We start from the raw sequence: 21,482 nt of genomic DNA on the forward strand, positions 1-21,482 counted from the left end.
GAGCGGGGGGGGCCCGGAGCTCACCTGACAATGGAAGTTAACTATCATTTGTCGAGGTCCTACGGCAGCAGCACCCCCCCCACCGGAGGAAGGATCCATTAGTATACACATTACGTCATCTCTGTTGATAACCCGACATATATTGATTCATCTAATCACTTTATTCTCTTCGCTGTCTTTGGCGGATAGTCACTGACTGGGAACATATTCATACCGCCTGTAGATGTATTTGACATTTTCTACGCCATTTCTTTTCTGTTTTCTTTTTCTGTTAGTCAATCAGTATCAGCACATGTGGAATTATTAAACATAATAGGCCAATGTTGAAATAAAATGTGCTTTAAAGTGAGGTCTGGTAATCAGGAAAAGGAATCTATTTAAAAACACATAAAGCCATCATGAGAATATTTCAGTAACAGCATTCACTCTTGTGACTACTGAACTTTGCAGGATGGAAACAGTTTCTGTCCTGTCCATCTATAAATCGTCCAATCCCCAGACAATGATGCAAGGGAAAAAATATTTTTTCCAGCACATATTCAACTTGAATCTAGCAGTCTTATACTTTGGCACATAACACAGTTGACTGACCCTGTAAAGGCACAGCAACGTGCCATATTAGATGAAAAGTGGCCATAATTCTCACATTATCTAACTGCACCCGTTGAAATGCATGATTAACAATGATTTTTCAAACTTTATATCCTTAAAGATGAGATACCATAGCAGAAAAGCACAAGTGTCAACACAACTTCCCACTTAGTTTTGCCAGTTCTGTGGCCCTATTACATTTTATGGCCTGCTGGGACTCTTAATTTGAATTGAGCCTTTGTTACTGTTATTAGCCTGCTCCCACCAGTGTTTTTCTTGCGAAGACAAGTCAAAATGTCTGCAGTAAAAAAAAAAGAAGAAGCTCTGTTCGTGCCCTTGTAAAAAAAAAAATCATGACATTTAAAGCCCTGTGCATAATAATGTGTCAGCACTATTCAATTTATGGAGATGGTTTTTCAAATCTACAATGACATCATTAAATTATGGTCTTTGAATTTTCAAATATAATAAATGTTCTAACTTTTCTTACTTGACTTACACTTGAATTGATGATGACCATCAAACACTGATTGTTTCAAGTGACACTTCAAGGTTGCTGAGGACTGAAACATTTTCTCTCAGAAGTTCATGGGTCTTTTATATTCAGACATATGTAGCGTGAGTTGCTGCCTGTAGTTCAGTTAGTCAACAAGTTAATCTCTGTGCGGTTAACGCGGGTGGGATGGGATGTGGTGGTGGTGGGGGGGGTTGCGGGGCAGCACCCCCTCCTGCTGGCAGAAAGCTAACCAGGTCAGTGCTTTAATTTGAGTCTCTGCGCTGTCCTCTGGAGAGCCACAAGGGATACAATTACTCTCCCACCATCCCATTCATGTACAACTCGACAGCGCAGAGTGTAGTGCACGTGAGAGTGCACGCGAGCATGTATCTCTCTTTTTTTTTTAAACATCTGTCTTGAAGTGGGTGAGTGCATCAAATATGAGTGCATCAAATATTCTCATTGTTCTCCAGTTCAGTCATAGTATTTTGCCTGAAGAGCAATGCATCAACTTGAAAGCTATATGCTGCTGTGACAAAGAATTTGTGATGAGGGAGAGGGAGAGAGACAGAGAGAGAGAAGTAAACTTAAATACTTTATAATTCACCACATGCTTCTTCTCAAATCACAGCCATAATACAATGTTGGTAAATTATAAAGATTCCCCCTGATGTTTCCACAACTGTCCCTCGCAACTAAGTTTTCATTACTCCACCTTTCTCTTCTTTTTTGTTAATTAACTTTACTTCTTTTTAACTGATGATGAATATATCTCAAACTTGTCTCACACACACAGTCAATTGTTTTTTGTTTTGGGGGGTATAAACTAATACATCGAAATAACGAAGGCACATGTACTGTACAATCTAATACAATAATCCACATATATGCACTTTTTTTTAGGAAAGTCTGTGAATTGTTCATTCACTGTTTCTTTTCTCTCTTTTCTCTCTTTTCTTTAGTGTAATTGTAAAGAGATGCCAGCTTTCACAAAGCTGTTTGTGAGTTCCTAGAGACAGATGAAAAAAAGATGATCTTCTCAGTGTCATTACTCCCATGTGATTATCTGAGGGAGCAGCTGCTCGGCCCCAAAACAAACAAAACAGAATACTTGTTGCTTAAACATGTTAGGCTATAAGAAAAAAAGTCTTAGGGCTTTTCCCTCAAATCATACCTCAGTTATTTAGGAAACACAGAGATCAATTGTCTTCCCTCATGTATTTGGCTCAAACATTTTGGATGCACTCCCTGTGAACGCAGTCGCCCAAGGAAACACCACCACATAACTAGTGTGTGACTAAAACTGATTGTGTGTGTTCATGAAACTGTCTATTATTAAACCAAAACCAGCGAATCCATTTTCTTGGCTGAGGACATGAAAGCTGCTCTCTGTCTCCAGGTACTTTCTCTCTCTGGAATGTTTTTCAACCCCTCAAGTGCTCTTGGGTGAAAGCAGGAGAGGTATTGAGAGGGCTTCAGGACTGTGGCGGAGTAAAGATCGGTTAAATTAGTCCACCTCCTGCTCAGACGCTTCTTTTATTCTGCGGGTCAGCACCTCCCTCCCTGTTTACCCACATAAATTGGCCTCTCTCTGTCTCCATCCTTGCTCCTACACAAGTGTCCATCTGGACTGTGAGAAAGATGAGGGGGCAGGGATTTCATCAGTAATAACGGTTGCATGTTGCAGCTGACATGCCTATTTTTCATAACCTCAAAGAAGTTTCCTTACATTGGGTACTGTACACCTACCTGCTACAGTGTATATTGAAAGGGCTGCACAGTGTGTCCTGGCCTGTGTAAGTATTTACAGAGCAAAGGTGACATCTGCTGGCCAAACATGCACAATCTGACTTTACCTGATGCATTTTGCACATTTCAAAAAGTGTCTTATTGGAGAACAACACTGGATCGATTGGTAAACAGACTATATGACATGTTTACATACAGGGATGTTGCATTTCTGGATCTGGATAGATGAAGATTTTAAGGTTAATTTACATATGAAGAGTTCATTTGCAAAAGCAGATAACTCCGTTTAAAAAAAAAATCTAGAATCTTCATTTTTTATTTTTTATTTACATAAGGTGATATCAGTCAAACCAAAGTTGAGTGACTTTGAGATGTAACAAAACAGACATATCTCAAAAAAATAAAGTTTTATTGAAAACAACACTATGCAAAGAATAATTACAAAGCCTCAGCTCATTTTTTTCAAAATGGCACTTATCTGCTTTTGCAAATGAACTCTTCATATTTAGTTTACACTTTCAAAGTGTTAATCAATTTTGTCAATTGATGAATTCATTTACTTTTTGTACTTTTTATAATGTATGTGTGTAACATTATCATTGGTAGTAAAAAAAAAAGAAGAAAAAAGATTAAGTATCATCGTAAATCATCAATGATCAGATGACACCTTTACAGTATTCAGGCTGAAATTAAAGATTAAATCAATTACACATTAAATTGAGTGAACAATACTGCACATGAACTGAGACTCACTGGGGTGGATAAAACATCAATAGATGTTATTTGTCAATAAAACATTTCATTTTTATTTTGTTTAGTTCAAAGTATCTTCATTGTCCCTTACAGGGAAATAGGATTGCAACTGGGTTACACATACAGTAAATACACATACAAGGACACCCAATAAAAGGCCGATTTTAGACAAAGACACTTACTGTTTCAGTCGTCAGAGTGACCATAGAGCTTAGAGGCTGTCTCTTTGGTAAACAATGAAACTCAGTGAAGCTACCCAAAAGACAACGAACATCAGTGTAATTGTAAAGTAATTTGAGTGGCCGCTTTCCCCCCCACAAATAGTTTGATGGTTTATTAACAGTTTATCGATTGCGCATGTGGCTAGTCAGGCTCAGTTCAGTAGTCATGTATGCTATATTTACAAGAAATCTGCAGAAAACATGTTTGTGTTCTTTGAATCAAACTCAAAGTGGAGCTGGGGTGTTTGTCTCATATTTCTTTCCCCCTTTGCTGTGACCACTGCCTCTAACCACTTCAGTCATGTCTGATAAGTATTTCAGCACCACAGCACTGTGGACAGCTCCGACATGTTCTGGATGTATGTGACAATGATTGACATACACAAATAAACTGTAGATTTGTTATTATTTTCTGCAGGATATACATTTTAAAATAATTCATAAGGTGCTGCATTTATTATATCAAATCTATTGTATTAAATTCACAAAATGACTTTGGCAGACAGAGTTACTGCACTCTAAAAAGTGATTCATGGGGTTAGTTTGTATAGCTCAAAATCAAGAGCTTTTTCTGCTTAAAAAATTAAGTTTGTTATGCATATACATTATAATGAGTTGATAACTTAATTTGATAAGTTGGTCTAAATGAAAATAAATAAAATTGTCGTAACTCAATAATACATGAATTTTGAACAGATATTTCTGCCTTAACTTAACATAGAGGTGTATTCAGTTAGCACAACTTAAAAATCTGTGTCTGTATTTTGTTATAAGTTGAGTACAAGGCTAACCTGCTAGTACATGTTTAGTGCGAACCATGCGGCATGCCTGTTGGAAGCACAGGATTGGAAAGACACCAGTGACCAGAGCACAGAGTTGGAGACACCCATTTGCAAACTTTACAGCTTGGTGAGTACAATCTTGACTCGTTTTATTCACAACAGCTATCAGTACAGTTAGTAGGCTACAAGAAATCATTTTTCACCACTAGATGCTGTTTCTCTGTCAGCAGTTGTCAACTGTGTTGACAAACAAATATTGTTGAGATGCCACAGGACTAGTTATAAGCTAGTTGTTAGAATAGCATGAGTGTGCACTGCCATTTCTTTGCAGTAGTTTGTGTGCAAATTGTATAAATTAGCATGTTGTGCTTATTTGTGCCTTTTCTTTTTATTCAGATAAACCAAGAATTAAGACAGATCACCACTGTCAGCCTGCCCTGGAGTCAACATTCATGGGAAAATCAGTCTCAAGAGTATGACTGTCAAAATGTTCAGACCGTGTTCAAAAGACTGTTTTAAAGGGCTATTTTATATTGTAAGTTTCCTAATTTATTGTATGCTGTGTTCAAAAGACTGTTTTAAAGGGCTATTTTATATTGTAAGTTTCCTAATTTATTGTATGCTGTGTTCTTTCTTAATTTATTTTATGAATGCTACTTAAAAAAAAAAAATCATATACACTCAGTCCTGTTGCTGTAGAGTGAGATGCTGACTTGTATAAGTTGAATAAAGATCAAACTGAAAGTTCAATGTGTGATATATTCTGACTTAGATAAATAAGTTGTTACTACTAAAAGAAATTGAGGTAAGAATTTCCATGGACATTTCTGAGTAGAATGAAATGAAAATAAATAAGTTAGAATAACTAAAAGGGGTAATTTTAACACAATTAAAATTAAGTTGGTTTGACTTAAATAAGCTTGTAGAGGACAAGGGAAATCATGTTGCTTGTACTTAAGTAATAAAGTTGACCTAACTAGAGAAGTCTTGTGGCATGTACTTAATACTAGCTAAGTTGAAATAACTTAAAGCAGAAGTAAGTGATATATTTGTGTTAATATAAGTCTTAAATAGTTATATCTTCCGACAGCAATCACTTACATAGAGTGTTTGGACCGAAACACGGGTCTCTCAGTCCCTCTGCTCTGCTCTGAGCTGAGGAGAAAACATTTATCGTATCCTACAATTTGTATCCAATGAGGAGAGAGAACGGCATGCAGGGCTGTGTGTGCAGCCAAGGGACGCCGTGAATGTGGCGACGTAGGGACGAGGACTGTTATGGTGCGTTCAAGGAAACTCGTATTTTTCCGACCGTGAAGTGGTACCAGTTCGATCTGGTACGAGTTCACCGGTCGGAAGTTACGAGTGGCCGTTATAGTGACTTTCACCGGTAAAACAGGTCGGAAAAACACGAGTGGGTTGCCTGGAACGCTACAAAGTCGTAAGTTGTGACTTGAAGCTGTAATTTACGATTTCAAAAGCCTGCCTGGAACGCAGCATTAGCGAAAACGACCGGACCACTTACTTCTGCTTTAAAAATATCCATGGAAATTCTTACCTCAATTTTTTTTACGTTGAGCCAGCACATCATTTGTTAGAGTGTGTACAGAAACAGTTTCCTGCATTTTTCTGCTTTAAGTTCAACCTATGTTTGAAAATGTATATTCAGAATCTTATTTATTCATCATATTAATATTAACAGGTTGGGACTACATTGGATAAGTGATTTGTATCAAGAATCTCATCCTGAACTACTACAGGCTCATCAAACTGAGTGCAAAGGCCCTCTATCAAGTCTGGTTTTACGCATCAGAGTCTTTTACTGTATGGACGACCTCACTGTCACCACTTCATCAGTCAGTACCTGGTGGTTGGTGGATTCTCGAGAAGCTGAGATAATTCACCGAGATGAATCCCAAACCTGTCAAATATAGGGCCATGGTGTTGAGGAGGGGAGTCTCACTCCTTTTTGAAGTCTTGCTATTAAAAAGGGGAGTAAAGGCGTTGCTGCCACTCACTGTGAAAGGTCTACGCTCTATTTGATATCTAGGAAAATCATCAAGTCAACCATAGACGCTGCATCAGATGCGTTTGGATCTGGGTTGTGGTCCGTGGGCCGTTACTGCTGGGACACAAACTGCGGCCTGATTAACCCTGGGTCACCTGGGTGAGGCACCAACACTAATGGACATCAAGGGACAATTTGGCATTATGGTCAGAATAAAAGTTAATTCAGTGATAACAGTCCAAAGGTCAAGTACACTATCTATGCAAATAAAAGGATCTCTTGACAATAATAAAATAGGTACAATGGGAACAAATTAAATGTTGTATTCAGATTGGTTATAACTTTGACATTATTTAAACAACACCATACATATGCCTGATAATGATGGTGCTCCTGAGGATCTGTGTGAAAGCTGTTTTAATTGTATTTTCATTTGTTTGTTATCTTCTTTTTCTGATGTTTTGATGACACACTCTGGTTTGTGTGATTTCTTTTGCCGTTGTAAAGCCCATGTGGGCTGAGCATACAGTGTATGCATGACACAATAATAAAATGTGACTCATTCATTAATTCATTCATTGTATTGTGGCTTAAATGATCAACTCTAACACTCTAACAGTTCATTCAGGGGATTTCCAACAAATGTTTGATCATTTTATTGTATTTACACACTTTGCCCAAAAAATGAAACTGGCTTGTAGACAAAAAGTAATGACTTTTTGAAACAAATGACACAAAAAACAAACTTGCTAATTCATTATTGTGCTAGAAAAAGACAGACATTGCATTTAAAAAAAATCAAGTTGCAGAAACTGGCCTTGCAGGGGTAAAGCCAAAGGTAAAATAGTACTTGAAGACGTGCCTAAAACTGTGATCTCTGAGGCCATATATGAGTGGACTCAAACACTTAGGGAAAATTATAAGACCTAAAAAGAGAGCATACTGAATATGAATGGCCACGGCAGGATTTAAGTTCAACTGGCCGTGTGTGTTAATCATATTAAACAGAGTAGAAATGAGACACAGGCACAACTGAAACAGATGCATCAGCACTGTCTTGTGAGCCTTACTGGTGTTATTGTTATTAGAAGAGGATGACTTCACAGTAATCATGATAGCAATGTATGTACAAACGATTATCACGCCCACCACTAGAAAATGCACAGTTATAAAGACCCTATTTAAAGTTGAATAAATCTGGAGGCGGAAAACACTGTTCCTGCTGCAGAACCTTGTCAAAGTGAAGCTTGCGTCCTCAATACTGACAAACAAGAAAAGCTGGGTGAACGACTCTAAAGAGGCCACTGTCCATATAACAGCGATGGCCATGCCCGTTCTCCTGGTGGTGGCGATTTCAGCGTGTCTCAATGGAAAACAGACAGCAACATACCGCTCCAAAGACATCACAGCCAGATTAAGGGGAGAAATCTTAACAGTGACAGCTGCAACCAGTGTCACTATAATACAAACGTAACTGATCATTCTGACCATGGTCAAGGCAAAGATGTACAATAAGATAGCGATAAGAAGGTGCAGAGAGTCACCGAGAAGCAAATGACCAAACAGGATGTAACGGGACGATTCTAGAAAAAAAGGCTTTCTCAACAAGGCGAACAGCATGACTCCGTTTATGTACAGAAAGACAAAACAAGGCAGCGTAGACAGCAAGGCTTTGATAGGTGTCTGAAATGACACTACCTTGGTTACTTCTGTTGTGTCATTCATCACCACGGCTTCATGCAGTGTCTGTGAAAGGCATCAGGCACACATCAGGCAGACCATCAACATTATGAACAGCTGAATTTTGAATTATGCTTTGAAATAAAAAGCCACAATAAATGGGAGTTAAAATATTACAACAATTAGACAGCATCACCATAAACGTATATTAAGTGTACAAAATTAAAGGCATGATAAATACATTTACTGTTTGTCTGGGGTACATACTTACATGCCACCGTTTTGGTCTGACTTGAATTGATAAAGAAGCTTTGGTGGACAAATATGAAAAATGAATCAAGCTCCAGCTGCTCATCGCCTCTTTATAAGTAATCTGTGTCTTGAGATCATCACCTCAGTGAGTCAGTTTAACCAGCCAGTCAAAGATCTGCATTGGTTATGGGTCCCTGAAGGAGAAGTTCTGTGCTGAAGCAGAAAGTCTTCACTGTAAAAAAGTTAATGATACAAAAAGGTCTGAAAAGTTGAGGGAGCAGTTCCCAATAAAAGGCAGATTTTAGACAAAGACACTTACTGTTTCAGTCGTCAGAGTGACCATAGAGCTTAGAGGCTGTCTCTTTGGTAAACAATGAAACTCAGTGAAGCTACCCAAAAGACAACGAACATCAGTGTAATTGTAAAGTAATTTGAGTGGCCACTTTCCCCCCCACAAATAGTTTGATGGTTTATTAACAGTTTATCGATTGCGCATGTGGCTAGTCAGGCTCAGTTCAGTAGTCATGTATTCTATATTTACAAGAAATCTGCAGAAAACATGTTTGTGTTCTTTGAATCAAGCTCAAAGTGGAGCTGGGGTGTTTGTCTCATATTTCTTTCCCCCTTTGCTGTGACCACTGCCTCTAACCACTTCAGTCATGTCTGATAAGTATTTCAGCACCACAGCACTGTGGACAGCTCCGACATGTTCTGGATGTATATGTGACAATGATTGACATTCACAAATAAACTGTAGATTTGTTATTATTTTCTGCAGGATATACATTTTAAAATAATTCATAAGGTGCTGCATTTATTATATCAAATCTATTGTATTAAATTCACAAAATGACTTTGGCAGACAGAGTTACTGCAGAAACAGTTTCCTGCATTTTTCTGCTTTAAAGCAGAAGTAAGCGATCCGATCGTTTTGGGTAATGCTGCGTTCCAGGCAGGCTTTTGAAACCGGAAATTACAGCTTCAAGTCACAACTTACGACTTTGTAGCGTTCCAGGCAACCCACTCGTGTTTTTCCGACCTGTTTTACCTGTGAAAGTCACTATAACGGCCACTCGTAACTTCCGACCCGTGAACTCGTACCAGATCGAACTGGTACGACTTCACAGGTCGGAAAAAGACGAGTTACGAGTTGCCTTGAACGCACCATAACAGTCCTCGTCCCTACGTCACCACATTCACGCGCATCCCTTGGCTGCACACACAGCCCTGCATGCCGTTCTCTCTCCTCATTGGATACAAATTGTAGGATACGAGCGTGATGCCGAAAATATTTAGGCATCTGGCTGGATCAAAAACTTACTGGCTGGATCAAAAACTTACATATAAATATCATATCGACAACCTTGCAGTTAGATTAAAACAAAAACTTGGATATTTCTATAGAAACAAATCGAACTTTCCATTAATTTATAGAAAGCGTATAATAGAGGCCGTTTTGATGCCTGTTCTGGATTACGGTGATATTATCTACAAGCATGCATCTGCTTCTCCTCTTGCCTCACTCGATTCAATATTTCACTCTGCTCTCAGATTTATCACAGGATCCACTTATTCTACCCATCACTGCATACTGTAGAAGAAAGGAGGATGGGCTCCTTTATCAATCAGAAGAGACAAGGCCGGCCCTAGGATTTATGTGGCCCCTAAACAAGATTTTTGTTTGTGGCCTACACTCTAAGCGCAAACACCAAATCACTGGTTAAAACTGAATACAGACGTGTTTATGCCCTCTGAGGTTTGAGGCCATTTTCTCGACTTTTACATATTTTTGATCTTTTTAAGATACTTGCAGATGTAACAATACTAAAGTGTTTTATGTCTAAATATTAGAACCTCCGCTGTAAGCACACTGAGGCCAGTTTGTCCTAGAACACAGTAGAAAGAAATAATTTAGGCCAAATGCTGGAAATTTGAGGTCTGCTTTTTGAAAAATGTCAAATCCCTTGTGAAAACACACCTTCAGTCATGAGAATGAACTGTTTTGGTGCTTGAAATAGGATATGAATACAGTAATAGATAAGTGTAGAAAACAAGTCTAAAATGAAATTTTGTAAAATTGCTTTTTGAGCACAAATGTTGTCATTCTGCCGTTCTATTTTCACCAAATGTCTCAAATGTGAGATAAAGAAGCTGAAGCTCATAGCGTCCACGTGCAGACCTCAGGATGTTTAAATGACTTGAATGAACCCCGGTACCTTTCTGATCATGTGGCCCCCCACCTAACGGCTGTGGCCCTAAACAACCGCATAGTGTTTATGCCAGGGGCCGGCCCTGAGAAGAGACATACATTATCTATAAAGCCTTAACTGGCTTCACAACAACATATCTTAGTAATTTATTGAACTGGCCATGTCAAATTTATCTAACTCGCTCAAATGATTATCTAACACTCCAGGTTCCTCGGACAGATTCAGCTTTCAGTAGAACTGCATTCAGTTTTTCTGCTGCTCATACCTGGAACTCTCTTCAACAATCTCTGAAAATGAAGTCATTTGTTACCCCAGGCCAGTTTAAAAACATGATCATAAATATGCACGCTTTTGAATGCAACTGTTTCAAAAAAATCCTAAAAATTGTTGATAATGTGTGATCGTATTGCTGTTTGATGTATTTTTATGATTACTGTATTTGTTATGTGATTGTTGTTTTGATTTGATGTGCTCTCGACGTCATTGGAAATGAGGGTTTACCCTCAATGGCTTTCGAGATCTAAATAAAGGTTAAAGAAAAAGAAAAAAAAAGAAAGAAAGAAAGACCCGATTACGAATGGAAACATCACTGAGGATGTGTCGTCGGATGTATCTTCAAATCATGATCAGGCCCAAAATGATGCAACCAAAAAGCCTCTGTCCCTGTTCAGAGCTGTTCATACTGTAGCTACATAAGAGTGACATCAGCGACAGCTCTTTAGAGGACAATCATTACAGCTGATTAATAATTCAAATGTTTACAGTATATTGCCTAACATATTTAGATCCATGGAGGGACAATTAACACCTGCACTTTATTACCTAGAGTACACCAGTCACATGAAGAAAAACATGTTTCCTTTTTCATAGAGTTTAGAAAACTATAACTTTTGCTATACTTCATTTTCTGCTGCCTGGATCCTGTTTTGTGAATCATCTTAAGAGCAAGAGCACCCTGGGGCGGTGCGTGGCGCAGTGGGTGGAGCGGCCGCCCCATGTGGAGGCTGCAGTCCTCGCCGCAGGCGTCCCCGGTTCGAATCCCGCGTCGGGCTGACCTTTCCTGCGTGTCATTCCCCCTCTCTCTGCCTCCCCATTTCCTGTCTATCTCTACTGTCATCACTATCAAATAAAGGCAAAAAGCCGAAAAATATACTTTAAAAAAAAAAAAAAAAAAAAAAAAAAGAGCAAGAGCACCCTGAGATACGGTTGGAGATACAGCTCAGAACTTAAAGACTTCAATGACAAGGATGCCAAGCCTCTTCTCTCGCTGGTGTGAAAAGTAAACATTTGCACTTAAAGATGAGACACATTCAATTTGAAGCAACCAACTTACTAAACTCTCCAGAGGTCAAGTCTGCATGTTTCCAGCATCCAAAACCCTTCGTGGGGCTCAGGATTCTGAGATATCAGCAATGCAAGGCAAGTTGATTTGTACAGCCCATTTTGTTTTACAGTTTGTCTCAAAGGACTTTTTAAAAATTTATTTATTTTGCATGAACATATCATTTAAAATAGAATATTATTATTATTATTAATACAATTATTATGATTGGGATGTGCGAAGGGGAGGTATGAAAACCCAAAAGGGCGTATATGAAAACCTCACCCATGAAGAACATAATCAAAAACCAAATTTGTTACAAGTAAAGATAAGAAAATAAGGAATAATTAAATGATAAAGAAAAATAAGTAGAAAAAAGTAACAATCAACTGAGTGATTATATAGTAATATAGGAAAGAAAGGAAAAATACATACAGTACATGAATGAATAATGCAAAACAATAATGATACATGTAGTGGCTTTACATGGCATCATAACAACATCCTCCGCCCGTAGACCCTCACACCGGTGGAGGAAAAACTCCCAAGAAAATCCTTAACAGAGAAAAAAACGGGAGATCGGTGAGCAACAGAGGGATATCTCACCCAGCAGGAGGTGTCAAGCTGCTTGGCACACAGGATGCAGTCTTCAAGGTATTCCCCAGAGTCCTGCATGGCCTGTATACCTCCAGCCAGCACTTACATCACTGAAGTTGCATCGGTGCACTGTTTCACCCTCAGTTTGAGACTCATACAGCTGCCTCCTGATCTGAAGACCACAGAGAAGGAACAGGAGGCCTGCACAAAGCCAGCTGATGTGATAGAAGATGCAGAAACTGTCACCACCCTCTCTTAACATTTGACTGAGAAGTCTGATCTGTAAGAAGACACAGTACCAACCAGAGAACCAGACTGTGCTGCTGTTTCTTCTCCGGTGACTCCCCTCAGCCCAAGAGCTGAACCTCTCAACACTGCCATCCAGTTTTAGCTGCACCAAGAAGGGCAAGAGCCAGAGCTCTGCACTCGACCAACATCCACCACCTCTTCTTCTTGACCCCTACTGATGAACCTGCTGCCGTCACTGTGGTGCAGGATGAGGTGACCACTCAGAGAAGGAATCGACTCCAGCGTGTCTGTAATTGGTTTCAAATAACAGCCCAGCGTGTAGGAGGAAGACTTCATTTTATTTTTGTTCTATTTACATTTTTTATTTCAACATTATTGCATTATCATTTCATTCATTTATTCAGTATTTCTTCAAGATTTCTTTCTTTTTTCAGTCATTATTGCAATCATTTATCTTTTAATTCATTATTTCTGAATATACAAGTAATAAATTCATTGTTGCGTTGCAAAAAAGTTCGATTTTTTTTCTTTTTCATGAGTTGATCTAGCGTTAACACATCACTGATGTTGCAACCTGGGAAATCTGTGTAGGGTTTAAGCTCAGCGTCAGACTGATGCAGCAGCGCCTGCTGACTGAGACTATGTGGATACGATGCTGGTGGATCAGTTTCGAAGGATAAGCTGCTGTGGACTTACTATTAAAGGAGGGTGCAGAGGTTTTGCTAGCCTCTCACTGTGTAAGGTCTACACTCTACACAGTGGCTACTACGGGGAAAGTCAAGTCCATGTGGCTTTGGGTGAAGTACAGTGGACTAATGCTGCTGGGAAATGTCAAATGTCTGATCAACCCAGTCCGGGTCACCTGAGCGAGCATCAATGACACTGAAGGACTTGAAACCTCACTGTGGAGTCGGCCCAAAATGATGCAAACACAAACGTCTGTTCACTACTGCACACGCCGCTGTTTACAGACTCTTACTGTATCACAGTGATCCGTGGAGGGACAATTAAAACCTGCATTTCATTCCCTGGAGCACACCAGGCACATGAAGAAAAACATGTTTGGCTTTGTTTAGTTTAGAAAATGACATCTTCTTCCACTCCTGTTTGTGCTGGACCTCAACTAACTGCAGTTTTTGTTTCTCTTCTTCAGGATACTCTGTAGAAACAAGTCTGACAAGAACAGCGTAATACATAATAATACTGCTGTTTCAAAGCTGTGCAGTGTGCATGGTCACAGGTAAGTATAAGATCTTAGAAAACTAGAATAAATACTGATTTATCACTCAAGTTAAACACCAATCATCTTATCTTACTACAAAAGAAAATATACAAACATGTGTGGAATTTGTTTGCTGCATCCACCTTTAATTATTGTTTTGAATTACAAACACATGAACAATGATGCACTCACTCAAAATATAACAATAAAAGAAGGAGCATTGCTTTTTCAGAAATAATAATAATCATAATAATAAAAAATACTGTAAAGGAAAAGTACAATCAAATCCCAGTGTTTTGAAATAAAAATAAGGCAAAGCTGAAAGGCAAAGTATCTACATAAAGCAACATAGAAATAATAATAATAATATAATTATAATAATGCTGGGTAAATTTCCTTAATTTTCTGTTAAATTTTACTATGATGTTGATGACTCTTGAAACATTTCGTCCATGGCTGCTGGCTATTGTTAAACTGAAAAGTGGAAATTAGCTGCAGAAAAACAAAGTAAAGACAGTGGGTTAAAAAAAAGACAGTGTGCCTCAGTTCCTTCATTTAATGTAATTGTATACTCTACTATATGTACTTGTATACTTATGTGGTGTTTATGGTAAAGGGCACTTACCACAGATATCCTTCCTTAAACTCAGTGAATTTGTGCCGGACCATAAATGTTGCTAGAGCATCTGCTACCTAACAACAGGTGACAGAGGACTAAAGTTAAAAAATATCAACACAATTTCTTTCAATATTAATTGTAAACCAAATAATAGGCCAATACAGAAAGCACAGTGTATGTTCAGGTTAATGCCACTCACTTTCTCAGGTGCGTCCTCGTGCACAGCGTGACCACACTGAGGGAGGACTTGCATCTGAAATTTTCCTGCAGACAAACAGTCAGATCATGGATATGACTGCAGTGCATGATATATATTTTACAGCACATGATACAATCTGCATCGACCCTCCTTACCTTGCATCTGTCCAATAGTAAGATCTTTGTCAAGCCTGTCGACTCCTGTGCAAGAGAACATGTCAAAGGTGAAATTGTGCAGTCAACGGCAGAATAATATGTAAAACTTCAAATACAGGTACATGTTATGAATGAAACATTAAATAATCGTCCTGGGGAGAGATCTAACCTGCGAGCAGAAGCAGTTTTGGCACAGGGCAGGTGAGAAAGAGAGCGGACAGTCCTCTGAACCAGCCATCCCAGTACTTTTCTGTCTTTGACAGCTGCACTCGCCAGGTGAAGATGCTTTCCTTTTTTATCTGTATTGGTGAAAATCAACCTTTTTAGATCATTTTCAACTTCAATCCACCCACACGTTCACCATGATGTTACAGGACAAAGACAGGGAGATTAAACAAACCTCTTGATCGTCTTCCTTCATTCTTTTCTTGTTGGATTCTTCTTCTGCTTCTTCTTCCTCCTCCTCTTCTATGATACCTTCACCGATGCTGTTAGGGACACCTGGGCTGCTGGTGGTTTCCTCACATCTGTGGGTGTCAGAGCGGCCATAAATACAACACGCAAATCCATGCAGCGCTAAATGCGCAGATGACAGAAAGAGCAGACGTACTTTTTCACTTGGCCTCCCATTGACACTCGTGCTGACTCGATGTTTCGGATCTGGCCACTCTTCACGCTGGCGACAAAGAGAAAGGAACAGTTTTAGCTGTGCAGTAGAATTAACAGCAGAATAAAGAAAGAAGTAGAAAAGGCAGAGATGTGTAAACAACATAAACTCCACAGTGGCTGCGGCTAACACTTTATGTTCTCCTGTGAATTACAACAATCACACACCTGTCTGAACGCCACTCTGAGTCGTTGTGAGCTTTGCGAAGTTCTCCACAATCACAACTCCTCTGCTCGTTCATTCTCTATGCAATATATCAGCCGTGCACTCAGTCTCTGTCTCACAAAGTTTTCCAATAGTGAGCTGAATGAGCTCTGCGGCCAACAGGTGGTGCACAACCCACTGATGGTGAAGGTGAACAAATCAGTTCACCTTGAAGGATCTGCCACAACTATCTTTTTTTCCCCAGTATTTGGTCAAACCTAGCAAGCGCCAGTTGATTGAAACATTGTACGTTTTCACATCCAAATCGTCACTCCATTATACGCTCGAACATCTTCAGATGAAATTACAGATTTTCAGAAATATCCCAAAAAGCAGAAGAGCTAAGGATGAAGGTTCACTGTTCATGTGAAAACAAAGTACAAAAAAAATTCAAAGAAGCTTCTACTGATGAAGGTAATACCAAAACATTTAAAACAAATTGATCAAATGATTTCATGTTTACCTCCACTCAATGGCATTCTCCAGAGATTTAAACGTCTTTGGTCGACTTCTGAGGAAATTCTGCATGCTGTTCAGAGCGTCCATTGCTGTGCCTGGATGCAATTAACAAAAGCATTTGTTGTTAATATGCCCAGTAAATCTGTACTTTGATTTCAATTCATTGGGAATATTTATCATATAAATCAACTACTTCTTTAAAGTTGTCATAAAATCAGCATGTTCTTTGGTGAACTAAGCAGCATAAAGAGATAAATTATTTGAGAGACGCACCTTCTACAACGTCAATGACACAGAGGCCGAGCAGGGATGGTATGTGATTGGCGGCGGCTGTGTGAACTGCGATGGCCCCGCCCATGCTGTGTCCAATAATCATGATTGGAGGAGGGTTTTCTCCATAGAGCGCCTCCACCACTTTGCCAATGTCCCTGTTGAGAGAAAAAACAAAGATGACCTGTTAATGTTGCTCCATTTATGAAGGTGTCAAGAGTGCTTAAAGATCAGGTCAGAAACAAGAAGACTGATAATTAAACAATGAAATGAGAAACTTGTGACACTTGTGTTTATTGTTTTTCTTTTAAAGTTTAAAAGGACGGTCTGGCAGCTACAAACTGCTTTAAGTACTGTCTCTCTCTGATGAAAAGCTGAGAGGTTAATGCACATTCAGCAACTCACTTGGCCATCGTGTCTGCAGAGAGATCTTCGGGATTTTTCACTTTGGAGTCGCCTGCAGGTGAAGAGAGAAGATGAAATTTCATAAAAGCTCAGAAAAAAAATTAATCAAATGAAATAAATCAACACAATGTGGGGAATGTTGGCGTTGGCCTCTAATTATAGATGAGTAGGAAACACCATCAAAATGCCCTGATACAAACAGCCTCAAGGACAAACTACAGAGTGTTTCAGATATATTACATTGTGACATAATCCAAATAGACTGCAGTCACGGATTTTCCCCTTTTGAATTCACTAACACTGCAATACACTGAGAGACCTTAGATCTTATTTATCCCAAACTGTGAATTAAATATGTAAGAAATGATGAATGTGACTTGACTACATATATATTTACCATGAGCTCGAAGGTCCATAGCAACCACCCTGCAGTTAATCCTGCTGCATATGACGGCCTGCAAAGACACATACATGAAAACATTCACAGTGAATAATGTACGATACACACAAACACACATCTTTATGAATATTCCACACACTTTGTGGGACTCATTTTATCTGAGTAAAGAGACTGAAGAGCTTCTGTAATAGATACTATGCTCACCGTGAACACCGCCCAGGAGAGTGCAGAGTGGCCTCCTCCATGGAGCAGGAGCAGCACCGGACCATGGGAGCCACTGCAGTAAAGTCTAAAAATGTTCAAAGAAGTCAAGGAAACACAAACCAGGGCTTTGCAGTAGACGCTGCTTGATGAAGAACAAATATCGTGTGTAAAATGTGTATATCTTCAAATGTTCTGTAGCACGCTCAAGTTAATCATACAGTACAGGGTTTAAGGAGTAAATTGGTAAATTATATAATTCAAATGCTGTTGTGTAGGTGACTGCCACACACAGCATTTCAACAGTTCACAGTAAATTGTCTGTAGACAAACAGAAGCACAAGTCAAGGATATATCTTTGCCATTCTCATTTTCCACCTCAACATCTTCCATGGTTTCAAAGTACTGACTCCAGGACAGTGGGGAGAAATCTCTCTTCCGTCCAGGTCTGCATTAAAAAACAAACACACACACACACACACACACACACAAGCAAAATGTAAACCAATCTCATACTGCAGCAGGATTTTAAATATACATAGTCATTTCTAATACATTTTTTTTTGTCATGGTGATATTCTGCAACTTTAAAGTAAAATTAATTTACCCAAATAATGTTGGGACAGGGCAATTTAAAAGTAGTGCAAGCAACAACAAACTCTGAAATTCAATACAAATGTGGTAAGTCTACATTATTCCTTTAACTCAATTTACAAATGCTCATACCTCTACATGATGTGTTGATTTTGATGTACTGGCTGATGACTATTTAGCTGACTGGAAACTAGAAGTTTGTATCTTTTTTTTGTTTGTTTGTTTAAATTTTACTCTTTCCAATACACTCCAGACAGCTTCAACACCCTTGAAACTAAAATATGGGCTTCTACAGCATAAGCACACCTCTAATAAAAAGGGGAAAACCTTGTCTTCACTTCCCAACTGCTTCAATGTAAACAAACAATTTCCCCCGACCTCCTCTAACACACTACACTGTCAAAACTCTGCAGTAAGATGTCATTAAAATATAAAACCAGCCTAACCTTGTATTGATATATAACCATCTATATAGACATTGCATAAGGTGCACTGTCATGAATGGCCAGTACTGTCCACAATGACACATCACAGCTAATCAATGATGCCAGATCGCACTGACACACCTGTAAAATGCGTATCTACCACTAATAACGCTCATAAATATTATTATTATTATTATTATTATTATTATTATTATTATACAACCAGTGTGGAGCCTTTAATCCGCCAGCAATGGTCTCAACTCCGGCTGCACCACCAGCTCACTTAGCACAAGCTAGCACTAAGCTGCAGGTTTATCCAGCTGAAGCGACGGGGGGTTAAATGAATATTACACGTAGCAGCGAGACAACAAGGATATTTATTACATGTTAACTAACTAACTAACTAACTAACTCCTCACCCCATCTTCATCTTGGAGCCGGACTGGAAGCCCCCCCCTGCCATGGGAGGTCTGGAGGCTAACAGGTTCAGGTGCAACTGTTTCTCCATGTTGTGGGAAGCGACGTCGGTCTCTGTCCGTCAGCGACTGTTTATCAACGGGACCTTCCCCCTCTCGTTCGCAGCATATGATTTATTTTATTATGATTTATTTTTTTCTAAAAAGCGGCGCCGACACTAGTCAGACATGGAGTAAATATCAGCTGATGCTAACTACGTTTTGCCTAGCGAGCTAACGCTACAGTCGCTCCACTTCTGCTTCTTCTTCTTCTTCAGCTGCTGTGATTATTATTTTGGGTCCGTCTTTTTAGACCTTTTTCCATTATTACCGCCACCTACTGACCAAACCTTATAACAACAACACACTAGTTTAGTTATTATACAGTCTATGTATAGCCTATGTTGTGAAACATTTAGGACAGGGGTGTCAAACTCTTTTTAGTTCAGGGGGGCCACATGCATTTGATCTCAAGGAGGCCAGACCAGTAAAATGATAGCATAAAAACCTGTAAATAACAAGAACTCTACATTTCCCCCTTTGAATTAGTGCAAATATTAAGATGTTTACATTGTATGAACTATCCTTTTACAAAATATTACAAACAACCTGAAATTTCTTGAGAAAAATACATGTAATTTCAATATTATGCCTCTTCTGTCTTCTTTCTTTCTTTCTTTGGACCCCTTATGCTATTTTGATCTCCATACAAATTTACAAATGTTTTTTTTTTTTTTATCATGTTTTTGCCACCTCAGGGAATTCAAGTACCTGATCACATTTCTCTTGCTGATATGTATTTATGTATTTTTCACATTCATAAAGGAATACAAAAACACAACAGCATGTTGTTACAATCCTCTTGAACACAAGGTGGCAGCAGTGCACACTAAGAGCTTTACCCATGTAACTTGGACAGGGTTTACTTGAAGGGGCGCTCCATCAGTGAAGTTTGTATTTATTGTGGTTAATTCCATTCAGGCTGTCAGAAAAGATAAAACAATAAATGCTATGCTATGGGCAAAAAGTCAATATGTGAGTTCAATAGCCTACTTTTTTAAAAAACACCAATGATGGAGCTGCCAACCTGTCTGTGTGTATTTGTTTGAGTGTGTGCATGTGTTGGACTGTGACAGTAAAGAAAGTGATAAACACCACAAACATCCTAAATGTTCCTAATAATCAGATTTTAAACATCTGTGTGTCAGCCTGGCCTCGGAGGTTGCCTTCTTGATTTTGCTTATAGACTTTACTGAGTGAGAATTCAAAATTTCTCCGAAGAAACTATAATCGAATATAATAATAATAAAATCAAATCTGGAAATACACATCAATAGACACGACTTGTGTCCTGTCCACACTTTAATGTTTAAATGGAGTTGCTGGGTCAAAGTATGCCAGAGCACAGAGTTCAAGCCCTGTGGCACTAAAAACTGCTGTCATTAGAGTGCGGGTATAATCACTGGGAACTGCTCTGTAGTCGCTGTTTAAATCTTCTGAGTCACTGTTATTCAATGGGAGACATTTGAGAGACTTGTGAATTCAGTTACATAAAGAGTGTGAGGGTGTGTTGTGACAGCTGGTCGTCTACAGTTGCAGACTCATTAATGTGGCTTTGAGAGGCACAAAGGAGGGCACAAAGAGGCGACAATGGTTTTCCCTTTGAAACTGTGACGAAGATGCCTTCATCGTCCCCAGTGAGGATGATGGCTCTGCAGGTGATAAGCATCTTATTCAATCACAGCAGTAGAAACAGGATGATGGTCAAAAATTACCAATCAATTTAGCAATAAGAAAGAACGAACAATAAATCAGGGGTGAACTGTGAAACATAGAGACATGTACAAATGCCCTCTTTTTTGTTCCCATGGAGTAATTATACATCTTTGCATTGTTTTCCTTTTAGTTTTGCCTTGCCTTGACTTTTGTCTCTTTGCAGCCATTTTGTGCTTTCTTGTGGTTGCTGTCAGTTACATTTTGCAAATGAGGCCCAGGGAGCAGTGCAGCCTGGGAAAAAAACATGCACATGCACATACATGTGCTGCAAGAAAACATCTTCATCTTTTTGACAACACATGCTGTGCAAATTCACAAAACACAAGGGAGGTGTTTCCAGTGAACATCAATAAGCGATTAACCTGGATGGGATTTCTGGTTCAATGCCAAATTGTGGTTTTGAAGTCAAAAGTATCGAACAACAAGTCTGAGCAGGTTCATCATTTTATTCTTTTTAAGTAGTTTTTTCCCAAATAGATAGATAGATAGATAGATAGATAGATAGATAGATAGATAGATAGA

General features: G+C 39.0%; 2 protein-coding genes across 3 annotated transcripts; both read right to left on the reverse strand.

Moving 5' to 3' along the window:
• Nucleotides 1-7,398: 7,398 nt before the first annotated feature.
• LOC146974394 (odorant receptor 131-2-like) lies at nt 7,399-8,346 on the reverse strand. The gene has a single exon (XM_085796810.1). The coding sequence runs from the start codon at nt 8,323-8,325 to the stop codon at nt 7,399-7,401; it is 927 nt and encodes a 308-aa protein (XP_085652936.1). The 5' UTR covers nt 8,326-8,346.
• A 5,910-nt stretch (nt 8,347-14,256) lies between these two features.
• On the reverse strand, nt 14,257-19,491 carry ppme1 (protein phosphatase methylesterase 1). Of its 2 annotated transcripts, none has more exons than XM_085797674.1 (14): nt 19,149-19,491; nt 18,063-18,158; nt 17,714-17,804; nt 17,507-17,564; nt 17,110-17,161; nt 16,708-16,862; nt 16,439-16,529; nt 15,715-15,780; nt 15,505-15,631; nt 15,274-15,403; nt 15,105-15,149; nt 14,950-15,014; nt 14,757-14,824; nt 14,257-14,623 (listed from the first exon to the last, which is right to left on the reverse strand). In XM_085797674.1, the coding sequence occupies exons 1-14, from the start codon at nt 19,235-19,237 to the stop codon at nt 14,620-14,622; spliced, it is 1,137 nt and encodes a 378-aa protein (XP_085653800.1). In that variant the 5' UTR covers nt 19,238-19,491; the 3' UTR covers nt 14,257-14,619. The 2 variants fall into 2 exon arrangements, with proteins under 2 accessions (XP_085653800.1, XP_085653801.1); XM_085797675.1 differs by having other exon boundaries at nt 17,714-17,796; nt 18,055-18,158.
• Nucleotides 19,492-21,482: the final 1,991 nt, after the last annotated feature.

The sequence above is a fragment of the Trachurus japonicus genome, chromosome 14, assembly GCF_045865225.1.
Source record: "Trachurus japonicus isolate A0001 chromosome 14, Traja_1.0".
In the NCBI taxonomy this organism is placed as follows: Eukaryota; Metazoa; Chordata; class Actinopteri; order Carangiformes; family Carangidae; genus Trachurus; species Trachurus japonicus.